This window comes from Aythya marila (assembly GCF_965140915.1).
Source record: "Aythya marila genome assembly, chromosome: 2".
Lineage (NCBI taxonomy): Eukaryota > Metazoa > Chordata > Aves > Anseriformes > Anatidae > Aythya > Aythya marila.
In genome coordinates this window covers 9,831,902-9,845,064 of record NC_139043.1, presented here as the reverse complement: position 1 = coordinate 9,845,064, position 13,163 = coordinate 9,831,902, and the positions used below count along the sequence as shown (strand labels likewise).

At 38.6% G+C, this 13,163-nt stretch overlaps 1 protein-coding gene across 1 annotated transcript in view; it reads left to right on the top strand.

Annotated features, from left to right (window-relative positions):
* Positions 1 to 13,163, top strand: part of PTPRN2 (protein tyrosine phosphatase receptor type N2) — a 654,334-nt gene that overhangs the window by 558,944 nt on the left and 82,227 nt on the right. Inside the window, exon 14 of the mRNA XM_082755144.1 lies at positions 9,198 to 9,392. Coding sequence (XP_082611270.1) covers positions 9,198 to 9,392 — 195 coding nt within the window. The remainder of the gene's footprint in view (positions 1 to 9,197; positions 9,393 to 13,163) is intronic.

The window sequence follows — 13,163 nt, the reverse complement described above, 5'->3', positions numbered from 1 at the left end:
AACTCATACAAAGAGAGACTGAAAAGACAGGTTATTTCTTATAAAACAGTAACAAAGTGGCACTGTAGAAAAGTAAGATGTGTATAAGATGAGGAGCTGAAGAAAAAGCAAAACTCTTACTCTCAATTCTGCATAACACCTAGGGCAAAGACTAGTGATTTAGTGATGCTAAATGCATAAAACCTCTTGGTGCTATTGCTGCTTTTTCTGAATGGGAGGTCTCCCTGTATCTCTGAACATCAGTACTAAGATCTGAGTACAAAATCCCTCTCACTTTTTCCAGTATCTCCTGTAATGTAATAAAGTGGATGTGTAGAAATATTGACCAACATTTTTAATCCTTGAAGGCTTTTGCTGTGTCTGATAGAAAGAATGTCTGTGCTCAGAGATATGATAGAACTCATACATTTTTATTATTTTTTTTTTTAGAATTTAGGAGGGTTTCAATAAAATACCAAGTTTTTAGCTCCTAATAACCTCTTTAACTTACTAACAACACTGTACTTTATATATTCCTTTTTCTCTGCTGTTTCCTTGTTCGCAAAATTTGCATTTGTTATTCCTAGCAGAGCTAAACCGTGATTTCACTTTTATTTTCAGTGGAGAATGGGTGGAAAGCAATGACGTTAGTTTTCATGTCAGGAGAGGGTAATGACTGGCACCTTCAACTGTCATGATAGATGATGTTATGAAAAACAAATGTCGCCGATGGCCATCTTTGATAAATACTTCCTTATCCCAGCATCATGTCTGCTGTGTATAGCCGCCTTCCATGAAAAAAAGGATTTGAGCTTTTTGGAAGCTTTTAGGGCTTCTTTTTGTATTTCTCTGCTTGGTTTTAGTGCCTCTGTTACCAGGAATGCAGTTACACAGACTTTAGGAGAAGCAATAATAACCCTTGGAATGGGGTAAAACAGCATTTTTAGACATCAAGTTGTGGCTGTATGTTTGTTTCTTTCTGAGCTAGAAGTGGATGCTGAGTTCTGCCGGCAAGCTGGGAATTCTCACTTCTACCAGAAATAGTCTCCCATTTTCAGTCCTGCAGGACAATAAAAAAGTGGACTTCACAGCCTTAATGTATATTTTTCTTGAGAAACTACAGCTGGCTGGGGACTGCGTTTTTTGCCTGCTTTGGGCCCCAGGCAGCTATAAACGCTGGGAGTGGAAAAGGAAACATTTGTGGCGGTTCTCTTTTAGAGCAGGGGCATCTGCTGGAGGCTGGTCCAGCTTTCGGGGGTGTGAGCTAAAGTCAAAATACGTGAGAAATTTGCACGTGGTTCTGCATGGCCTTGCAGGTTAATTCAGTCGTTAATACTGTTTATTTGTGAACCATACTGTGCGGTGAATTTACTGTCCGAATTCATATTATGCAGCAGCTGGGGCCACGTCAGCAGGCATCGGAGTTAGTTAAATATGAACAAACCATAGAAAAGGTTATGTGTGTTTTACACATAAAGGGACAGTTGTACTGGTTGTAGGGCCAGTTTTGCAGATTGCTATGGATACAGGACTGAACCAGTGGGGATGCTCCTATCTGGACACTACATTCAAGTTTCTTAGCAGAGCTGAGGGCTGAACTCTTTATTTCTCAACGTCCTAGTTACTCCTTAACATATCTTTCCTCTCCTTGCTTCCCACTTATCATTTACTTTTTACATACCTTATGCATCCACACTTGCAAGGTGGGAAATGCAATTCAGGCACCAGGTTTGGTTGAAACCACCAAAAAATATATTCCTTTTTTTTTTTTTTTCCTTTTTATCTTCTGTCTGTGAAGTCCTTTACACTGCCCTCATGTTAAGCCAGGCATCTGTTTGATGAAACTCTTCCCTCTTTCAGAAACCAAAGGTGGAACTGTCTTGTTCTCACAGGCCCACTTAGAGTGGTCTCTTGTAATGTTGTGTAGGATGAAAATCCCCAGCATAGTCACCCAAACATGGTCGTGAAATTGCCCTGATCCCCTGGCAAGTAGTATTGTCTGCAAAGAAGCTTACGCTTTCCTGGTGTGGTAAGCAGAGAAAACAATATTTTAGGGCAATATCGTCTGACCTGTGCTGCCATATCCTCCTTACTGAGTAACCAGCTGGCTGTTTAGATGTCCACCCCATTGATGAGAGTCACTGAAAGAATTTAAATAAGAATATTTTCCTCAAACTGTATCACTTAATCAGTGTCTCTGGTTGTGTGCAAATCAGAGATGTTCATGTGTGCTGGACCTCATAGAGTAAGACCATGATGGAATATGGCTGTTTGTTTGATTCGGTGGGATAAGGCAGTGCAAATGATTGAATTTAAAAAGAGGAAGTAAATATACAGAAATGAAGGAAGAGTCATTTTCCATCTGAGGGATAGCTATGTTTTCTTTGCCTTTCCCCTCCCACATGGCCTTTACTTTCTTTTTCTTTTCTCTTTTTTTCTGATGAAAGGAGAATGATAATTGCATGAGTTCCCACCAGGAAACACTTAGAATGCTAACAAAAATAAAAAAAAAAATACAACTTTTTAATTTCAGAAGTCATAATCAAAATTGGGGTTTTGTTAGGAAAATGGGTGCTTGACTGCACTTCTCTCAAAGAGAAACACCAGCCCTGCGTTTTAGGCCTCTTAAAATCAAAACAAAGCAAAAGTCCTACTCTGGGGCTCAAGATGTATGGTTAGTGGTGTGGTACGAGAGTATGGGTAGTAAATTGAGCACTGCAGACCAAATCTATACTGACAATTAAATATATACATTCTGTGGTCTAATTATTTTTTTCCCCACCCTCTGGGATCCATCACATACATGTCTGCATAAATACAAAATGAACAGAGTGTGGCTATGGAATGCTACGTTTGATGCTGTGGCAGAGGTGTGATCTCTCAAAATATGGCTTACAAACATTTTTCCACTATGTCCCTCTGTTCCTTTCTTGAAGGCAAGCTGATCTCAGTAGTTGCCTTTTCTGGCACTGATAGAAAATGCATGTAAATATTCCACACATATAAATAGCTCTTTTACGGCTGGACAAAAAGCATGTTAAAATGAAACTAAAGCTTGAAAGTATGTTTCAATAACTCAAAAATAAATGGTAATAAAGCTGTAATTATCCCCAAAGCTACAAACACAGTAAATAAGTTAAAGTTAAATTTATAACACCTGCAAGCATATTAAGTATGCAAAAGCAAAACAAAGGCAGCCAAATGACTTTAGCTTCACCCTGTAGTAACACTAAGCAAATTTGGTTAGAGAATAATGATGTTTGTAGTCCTAGATTCATTTGTTTAAAAAAAATGAGCTTACTTTGTTTTTTCATTTTTTAAATCTCACTGCATTATAACTACATCTATCGCAAAATGGTTAACTCCATGCTGTCAGTACAGACTTCACTTCATCCAGTGAATGATACATCCTTAATGTAAAGGAAATGAAAGATTAATATTCACTTAAATGTATTAAAACCGAGAAGAATAGAATTCTTAAAGATCTTTTTTTTCCACACCTCGCTTACAAGAGGTTATGTATATTCTTAGTTTTCATTATTTTGTTAAAAAGTGTAGCCTAGGATCTTTTAGAATTAATATTTAGCATTTTTAATTTAAAACTTCTGCAAAACAATTTTGTTTCACATGTAAATTAAATACAGGGTTTCTGTACATTTATTACTTGTTTCTGCTAGAACATAAGGCAGGTCAAGTTGAAAGGGCTTTGTGTACGCTCATCTACCAGTTTTAATAAACAACATTTTTCTTGGTTTAATTTCTCTGCATTTTCTTAATAATTGTACTATGGAAGTGTTTATTCTTTCTTACATTTTTTAAATTCTGAAAATAATTGTGCCACTCTTGTTTCTGGACTAGGTCAGGTGATACCCATTTGAATTTGTCAAGCAAAAGATTTTGAAAAGACTGGAAATGTCAGGCCTATTTCTTTAACTTTATTTTTGGAATTACGTAAGTCTGGGACTCGGTTTAAAAAAAAAAGACTCATGAATATATAGTAATGAAATTGTGTGTATATATATATATTTATTTATTTATACATGTATATATAAACTAGAACGTTGGAATTTCCCTCAGATCCCAGGTTCCTGTTGAACAAATCTGAGGTGATTGTGACTGGGGAAGGACAACTGTATTTTAGATAGGAAGCTACTTTTATTTACTTTGGACTGAAATTTTTCATTTTATAGTACGCCTGGTACCAGCTGGATGCGAACAATGCACATGCCACAGTTGGTGGCTGAACTAGGGCTGCCTGAAGATTATTGCATGAAATGGGTATTTTAATGAACAGCAGTATCCTAACTCCAGGCAGCTTGGAGGTGAAGTGGCTCATCTTTACAAGGAATGAACATAACACCGAGGTGCATGTTGGCTGTCCCTTAACTGGGATGCCCAGTGTAGGTCCTTTGCCTGTGACTATCTGCCTTGAGGTGGCTGCTTTTTGCCTTAAATTCCACTTTTACAAATAGTAGCAACAGATGGTGGACATCATGCTTTTGCCTGGGTGAGATAATGATTGTGTCGTGCAGTTGTGTAGGGTTTTATTGGTGTGGGAGACATTTTTGCTCTGTGCACCATCAGCAGAGCCACTCCTGGGAGGCTTTGTCCCCAGCCAGCAGGAGTGAGTCCTTCACCAGTCTGTGCTGGCCCGACAGCAGCCCACTCTCACGCGTGGGGACTCCTTTCCTGAGGTCCTGTGGTGTCTTCTCTGGCAGGGTTCAAAACTCTGCTCCTGTAGAAACTGAATACAAGGGGAAAAGATTCAATACTGTCCATCCTCCAGGCTGGTTTTAGTGTCACACTCTCCTATCCTCTTACTCCCTACCAGGGTTTATACAGTGTTTCCTCTCCAAAAACAAATATTTTGGTAAACCACATGGTAAGGTGTCTGTGGCGTTCATTTCCGAAGAGGCACAATGCCTCCTTGGTCGAGAGGAGAGTTTCTTATTCTTCTCTTCAGGTTCAGAGACCCCATCTAACAAAGCAGCATGGTAAGACTGGCTCTCTGTCCATGAGTTGTTGTCCATTAGGCACAACAACTCTATTGATGCCCTTCATTCAATTTGGATAAACTACATTTATGCTGTGATGTGGTTCATTCACAAGTGGACTGTATGGATCTGAAAATCCATTTCTTGTACCTTAGGAAATAATTGCTGCTTTCTGCTTCTCTGTATCTCTGTGAGGACAACCAAGTATTAGAAACACTTTAAAACCTTGTTGGAAGAGGTCCAGGGTTTTTCTGAGAATACTCTTTATGGTTTGTTTAAGGTTATCAATTATGTTTCAAATAAAAAGCTCTCTACAGATGATCATTGTGCTGTACTTTGAACTCATTTAACTGGACATTATTTACAGAATATTTATCTTGGTTATGGCAGTTTTTGTCACACAGCGATATTACTTTTCCATTATATATTGCATGTGACCGCCACATAAGTTTGATAATAAATGTTGGGAAATAAAAAACAGAGTAAGTGCCTCAGTATGATAGCAATTCCCATGTGATGGGAAATAATGTCATAAACTTCAAATTACCTTTTAAATAAATGTTTACGTCCAACCCATCCATTAGATCATAGCCTGAAGGGTCAGGAGGATCATTTCTTCATATTTCACTGTATGCATTATGATTGCTTTTTTAGGTGTAAATGATGTTTTTAAATGAAGAATGGCACCCGAACTATATACAAACAAAGGCTAGACATTACAGAGTTGCTATATGGCAGAAATAGCCTCAGCCACTCTGCTAAATATAGAAGTGCAGCAGTAAACTGAATTCATTCTTAGAAAATATTTTTAATGGTGCAAGTGCTGAGACGATACAGAAATACGTCTGTTTGTGTCATTCATGCAGTATGCAGCTTTGACGTTTTAGTCAAGTCTGAACTCTGATTGTGGTTTGGTAGATGGCTGTTTTGCTAAACGCTTATGAGAGTCAAGATTTTGGAGAAAGGGAAGAGCATACCTGAGCATGCAGAGAGGTGTACAAATTGTTATCTATAACAATAGGTATGGGGGATAGTAATGGGGGTTTTAACCACTTGGGGCTTTGCGTGCCTGTGAAATGGTCCCACCTCAGTGCTCAGGGATAGTGCTTCTTGAGAGCACCAGAAGAGAAACACCCCACATGTTGAAACCCCACTAGTCCCAAAGCCAGGAGAGGGCCAGAGCAGCCCGACACAAGGATGAAACAAACCCAAACCCCACATTTAGATACATACCTGCCCTGAGTTGGACATACCTAGTCCATGTGTCCTGAATGAATCCATTTGGACCCTCAAAACAAAACATGTTGAAGCTTTTGTAGATGGTGGTGTAGATGGAGCTACATGAAAAACCCCAAGAGGGGGCAAGATGGTCAGGCTTAGTAGAGGGGTGGCTTTGATAAAGCTGTAGGTGTCCCTAGCATGTGGGTATAGGCAGGTTCCTCAGCCTGGGCTGGCTGGGACTGGGGGAAGGAAGAGTTGCCAAGGGCCATTAGACTAATCTAGAGATTAATTAAACAAAAAAATCTGTTTACAGGCAGGGAAAAAACCATTGTCTTGGTGATTTAAAACACCAATCAAGAAACTCAGTGGTGTTTTTGCTGCAACTCTGATTTGACCTTCCTGTTTACATTAAACATTTTTCTGGCGGTGTACAGTGACGTGCTTGCTTTGTTTAAGGTATTTGACAGTTACAACAGTTCTGGGAATAATTGTTCTGGTTGTATATATGTCAGGAAACAAATACGTTAATAAAGTTACGTTTTTCTTTAAACTTAAAATTTGTCATGCTTCTCAACCTTTCCATCCTTCATGAGGACCATTAATGTTAAACTCTGGCTTGAAAACAAATTTTCTCAGTAGCATATTAAATAATTTGTCCAAAGCATTTTTAGTTGGAGGTTAATCTGATCTAGAACCAGTTGGTTATAATATTACTTCTTTTACTGCTTACATTTCCTAATATTAATTTCTTCAAGTTCACTTGTTTCTGATTCTTTTTTGTTAGCAGAGGTCTGTAATCCTTTCCACAGCAACCACTTGTAAAAGCAGAGGATTATGACTTGGGGCAGGATATGAGCAGCAGGAACAGATCAACTTAAAAACAAAGATCCTGTCTGAGTATAAATGCTATTGTTAGTAGAGAGTTGGGGTGAGTCAAGTGGCAGGATGTCTATTAGAATAAGACAAATTCATATTTACGCCACATGGCATGCTAGCCAGAAGACACATCCTTACAGCAGTTGTGTGATAGAGTACATATTTTTATACCTTTTACTTTTTGTAGTTTTGTCTAGTCCAGTAAACTATTCCCTGTGAGAATGGCTGGTATCTGAACATCTGAATAGCTTTTTGGTTTTCTACAGATTTATTTTTCTGTCTAAAAAGTTTCCGTACTGTTATGCTTTTCCCCAAATCTGCTAAAAGTAGGGATTTGAAATTACACTACCGCAAGGTCATTCCAAGGTTAGCAATAGCCATTTTGTTCTATTGCTGTCTTTTCTGATGACGTGTGTGATCCTTCATAAAAAAAGGAGAATTTTTTTTTCCTTGGCCCTATATTAAAAAATAAATTAAAAAAAAAAAATCATTGTATTAATCATATTTTATGCTGATAGTTTAACTGACCTATTTAACACTGATATTCAAGGTTTGTTGTTGCTGTTTGTGTTTTCTAATACTTGGCCTTAAATAGATAAAGTCAGTACATAACTAAGAAACTAAGGTACCAAGTGACAGAAAGCATTCAAGTGGAAGTGAGGAAAAAAACCTACATTTTGTAAATACAGAAAACTTCTACATAAGCACCTCTAATGGCAAATCAAACAGATGTTCTGGTAAAAGGCAGACAAATGGAAAATGTTTGGATGGGTCTTTAATCATTGCCACATTGAGGCAAGAGGAGTCTCAATGCTTGCTACTGAATGAATTAGGATCCCTCTTCAGTGTCCTAAAGTTTTCAAGGTCAAAAAAAAAATACTCCTAAAGTTACGTTTCTAACTCCCATATGAAAAAAAGATTTTATAGCAGTTGATATATGGAGTTTTTTAGATCATCCTACTGATGGCACTTGGGCTGTAACTGTATTATCAGTGAATACAAAAACAAAGGCTCCAGCATTTCAACAGTATGAATTCTTCAGACTGTATTATTTTGTTAGCCTGAGGCAAGAGGCTGCGCTCTTAGGACTCGTCTGTGCAGAATGAGTAATCCGAGACAAATGTGCAGCCACACCGCGTGTGCAATATGTCCAGATCCCATGGACTAGCCGCTCTTGCTGTGCAACACAGGCAGCCAAGTGTCTCTCATGGACAATAGACATATGTTAAAAATGATAATTTTATTATAGTCTCTGAGATTTTACCACACATAAGTGATTCTAAGAGCATTATAACAATCGCAGCATAACTGTGGGTCTGTTTATCCCATTAGTCAGAATTTTGTACTGTAGGGAGTTGCTTTTGCCAGTAGGATTTTGTGTTACCTAACTATAATTCTGTATTTTTAAGTGAATTCTATGCACGGGCACAAGTGAAAATATATATTCACGGTGCAATCCATTTTGGTGTTTTTACATGGCTTGCATTAGAGTGTGTGATAGCTTGAATTTTCTTTCTTTGCCAAAGCTGCTTAAACAATACAATGACAGATTTCTGTTTTTATTCTTCATTAATGTCATTCTTCATCCTCTCTGCCCCACATCAGGGAGGAAGCGTTGTGAGTTTGCTATTTTAATGAAGAGAAATGATGCATCTATCAACTGGAATTTATAGAGTAAGGCACATCAATTCAGTTGCCTTGAGCTTGCTGAGTTTGCATATTCCGGGCCAAGCAGTGCTCTCGATTACTCCTGTGCAACCCCATTAACTTCAGTAGGTTGCACAGTTCAAAAGTGGCTGCACTGATCGCAGGGCGGTGGTAGGGGAAAAAGGGAGATCTGTTGGGAATGTCAAGCTCCAGAATATTATTTTTTGTTATCATGAAAGGCAATGGGCACACAGTTGTAATTAAACTTTTGAAAGGTTAGGAGAGCCAGCATGTAGTAATTTCATTGAGAATTTAATCTTTGTAGATGTACAGAACAGAACAGACAGCCTCCCAAAAATCACTGCGGTGAGGGGGAAAACACTTCCAGCCCTGGAAACATATTGTAAATCATATGTCTTCAGTAGAGTGTATCCTGTAATTACTCTTAACCGTAGGTTGTTTCTTCCTTTCTCTCTCTAGGAGCTATGCCGTCAGCGCATGGCAGTGAAGACATCTGATCGCCCGGAGCCGCTGCACGCCTCTCGAATCAATAGTGTTTCTTCACAATTTAGCGATGGGCCCATTCCCAGCCCCTCGGCCCGCAGCAGCACCTCGTCCTGGTGCGAGGAGCCTGTCCAGTCCAACATGGACATCTCCACCGGCCACATGATCTTGGTAAGGTGTTTTTTCTTCACGGCACATACAATATTGTCAGAATGTGAGATGCCTGCTCAGCTTATGACAAGAGTTAACTTTTAAGGGAACAGAAGCTGTCTGTTCACACATCAAAAGTGTTCCTGAGCTTCACTGGTAAGCTTAGCCTTGTATAATTAAAACTAAGAGGATTTTTATTTCCATTTCTTTCTCATTATATTGTTTATTTTTCTCTCTGGGGAATATTCTTTTATCTCAGACATACAAATTATTTTTGTGCTTGCTTTAAAAAAGATAAGTCACGCTTTGTCCTTTTGTGCTATTAATTTATGGTTAACTCAGCTTGGACAACTGAAGAAAACTGCTGAATTTCTGATCAGCTTCTTTTTCTTGTGTGTCGTTATTGTGTGGAGGTATCTAAGCTGAGAATGCAACAGAATATTAGCAATACGGAACGTTTTTTTTTCATTACCGTTTGAATGGAGAGGGACCTGAATTTTGAGACTAGCCTGATTTTAGTTATCCTTATCAGGATTTCTTCTAAGCTGTATCTCTTTTATGTTTGAAATGATACAAATACCTTCTATTAATGGAGTCTGCGTTGGAAAACTTGGGTTACTTCCAAGCATGACTTGCAATTGGTATCAGTGTAGAAGATTGACACATGAAGATCTGACTGTATGTTAGCAGCCCAGGACAGAGTCTAGTGGTTGGGACTTGCTGTTTGCTTCTGTCTCTCTGTCACTCTTAGCATCCTGCTGGGAGAGCTGGGGAGCAGTCCCCTGGGTTTTGTGCCTTATTTTCCTCCTCCTTTAATTATTTGCTGTCTTTGTAGACTACATTGAAATTGGCTGAGAAGAAGCTAGGTGATGGTGAAGATAATAAGTCAGGTGTTATTTTGCTTTCTATATTTGATTTCTGCAACTTATTAGTAGTACTGACCTCATGTAAGCACCCTTTCCAGTTGGTAGCATTGCCATGCTTTTGGAAACTTCCCTATTGTATTTATGCAATTCTGAAGATTTACAAGGGGTATTTCTGAGAAGGAAGGTTCTCTCCATGATTCCATACATTTGGGTCATAGTTTTTCAACTTCTTTCTCTTTTTCGGGATTTATTTTTGGAAGTACAGTTTTCTCAGATACTCTTTGAGTTCTTTTAAGCCACCTCACCTAACAGAAGATGGAATGAAGTCAGGTAAAACCCAAAGAGCTAATTTGACTCCAGCTACATTACTGACCTTCTTCAGCCTTGGTCAGGTCAGCTATAAAACTGAGCAAAAGCAGGACAGGTTTGAAAACCAGACTCCATACCAGTGTGTCACCCTGAGTAAATACTTCTTCCCTTGCCCAGTCTTTTCCCCCCAAAGAGTAAATTAAATCTTGTATTAAACACTGATACACAAGCGTGTTTTGGAAGGGGAGCTGCCAAGGCAGAAAATTATATGTCACAGTTTCTACTGTCCCACTTTTGCCTAACTAGTACAAAATAAACTTGGGTTTCATTTCATAGTTAACTGAAATGCCTGAGAAAAAAAAAGTACCCTAGTAATCTACTAGAAGTAGATTATTAGAGAAGTACTCTAGTAATCTAAAAGTACTCTAATTGTCCAACCTGAAAATAAATACAAATTCCTGTGGTAAGGTTCTGAGGCAGTATATTTCTATGGAAATAAAAAAAAAAATCCTATATAGATGGAAATATGCACTTGATATTTCCAAACAAATCCTACTACTTTAAATTGAGGAAATTTATTTTTGATTATATTATTATGAAAATCTTTTTAAAAATCACAATATCAAATTTAAAGGAGAGAAAATTGCATATGGGTACCACTTATTCTAGATATGTAATTTTCTGCAAAATTGCAAGAAAGAATTTTTTCTTCTGTCTGTGAATAAACTTTAGAAAAGGATGAGGTTGGACAAGATCACTCTTGTGTTCAGCGTCCATAATTCAGCCAATCCTATTTAACCCTGAATGAACTCATACATATGTTAGTGATCTAGCAGCATATGTTATTTCTTAGGTGGTGAGGGTTCAGTGAAGGGTAAAAGAAACACTGTAGTGTCTTGAGAGTACAAACCACACAGAGAGAATAAAAATAGTTAATTTGTTTAGTCTAAACTGAACAAACAAAAATCAGTGATTCAGGGGAGTCTGCATATTGTGCTTTGAAATATGGGATGGGGAAAAATTGTTCTTAATGGACACAGATGATACAATTAGGAAGAAAATATGGGTTAGAGTCGAAAGGATGCATTTAGCTTGGATATCAGGGCAAGCCTAATAGGAGGGTCAGGCAGGCAGTGGGGTTGTTTACTTAAGGGAAGTAGTTAAACCATAAAATCAAGATTTGATGAAGGCGAAGCTAGGCTAGGTTTACACGGGAAGATCAGCATCATGCAGCTACAGCACTAGGGCAGATGATTGGACTTGATCAGAATTGCTCATGTTTTGTGTCACTGTGGGTCACACTGAAACTGGAGAGCTGACCCAATTTATGTTTTCCTCAAAAATAAAGACATGTATCTGTAATATTTATTTGCCTGAATTTTTCTCTCTCTGGAGACACAGTAGCTTGTTGAACTTCAGCAGTAGAAAAGGCTTGCCAGAGATGAGCTTTTTCTCCCTTTGTCCTGCAGCTACAAGTCAAGGGGAGCGAGGGGTCCCACTTTGCAACTTTTAGATCATTCAGTGCAAGGACTTTTCCAGTTCTTCCTATTTCCTACTGCCAAAATCCTCTTACCTTTTGAATTTTTATGGATATTTTTCATGAAAGATATCTCAACGCCTAAAAAAAGCAACAAGATATATTAGCAAGGGACCCAGTAAGAATGGCAAATGCCATCTGCTTTGCAGGGTAAATGCACTTATAGCTCTGTAAATGTGTTTTTCAGCTCCACAGTGTGCAGAGAATCAGCAGTTAGCTGAGTTAGGGCTCCTCAGTCTTTATTGTTCATAGGTGCCAAGGCCTCCCCAGAGAATGTGAAACAATGGATTACTGTATAAAGTGGAAGCAGGAAATATTTTATTTTGATATATAAACAGAATAATCCTTTAATGGAAATAACTTTGAAGAAATCTATCTGCAACTGCTGAATGACTCCATGTAATCCCTTTCTTGCCCACAGGTACTGTTGGTCAGAAATGCTTCTGTAAAGCTGATTTAGTTTGCTGGAAAGAGCCAGCAGGTTGTACCTGAGATGTCCAAAATGCACGAACGTTAGGTTTGTTGGAGTTGGTGGTGGGCCACAGGTACTGTTTTCTTAGAGGACTGGCTACCTTAGGTTAGCCAAACATTTATAGTACTTAAGGTCTGGAGAAACCAGCAAACTTCCAAGCCCATGTGCCTGTGGGGCAGTCTCCTCACTTAGACTCAAGTCAGTCTTTCAAAGAAAAAAATCTGCATTTCTGACAGTTTCCTATACAGCAAAGACAATATCTCCATACTGCTGACAGTAGCATGAGGTAGTTTATACTATTGGCAGTAGAAAGTAGGGAGGACTCAGGAGGCCCAGAAGGACGGTGATAACAACATTCGGAGCTTTTTTTTCCTTTTTCACGTTCTTTTTCCTCATATTTGCAGCAGGAGGATGGCCCATATGGCACTTTCTGATTCCATCATCTTTCTAAAAGATCCAAGCACTTTGGAAAGTGTAATTAGAGGAGCATGTTTTATGCAGTCGTGTTTGTGGCACTGACTGGCTGGTTTCAGCATCAACAACAGCAAAGACGTGCCCTCATTTCAGTCACCATTGGTTTTGCATGAAAATAATAGTTCTTCAGAAGG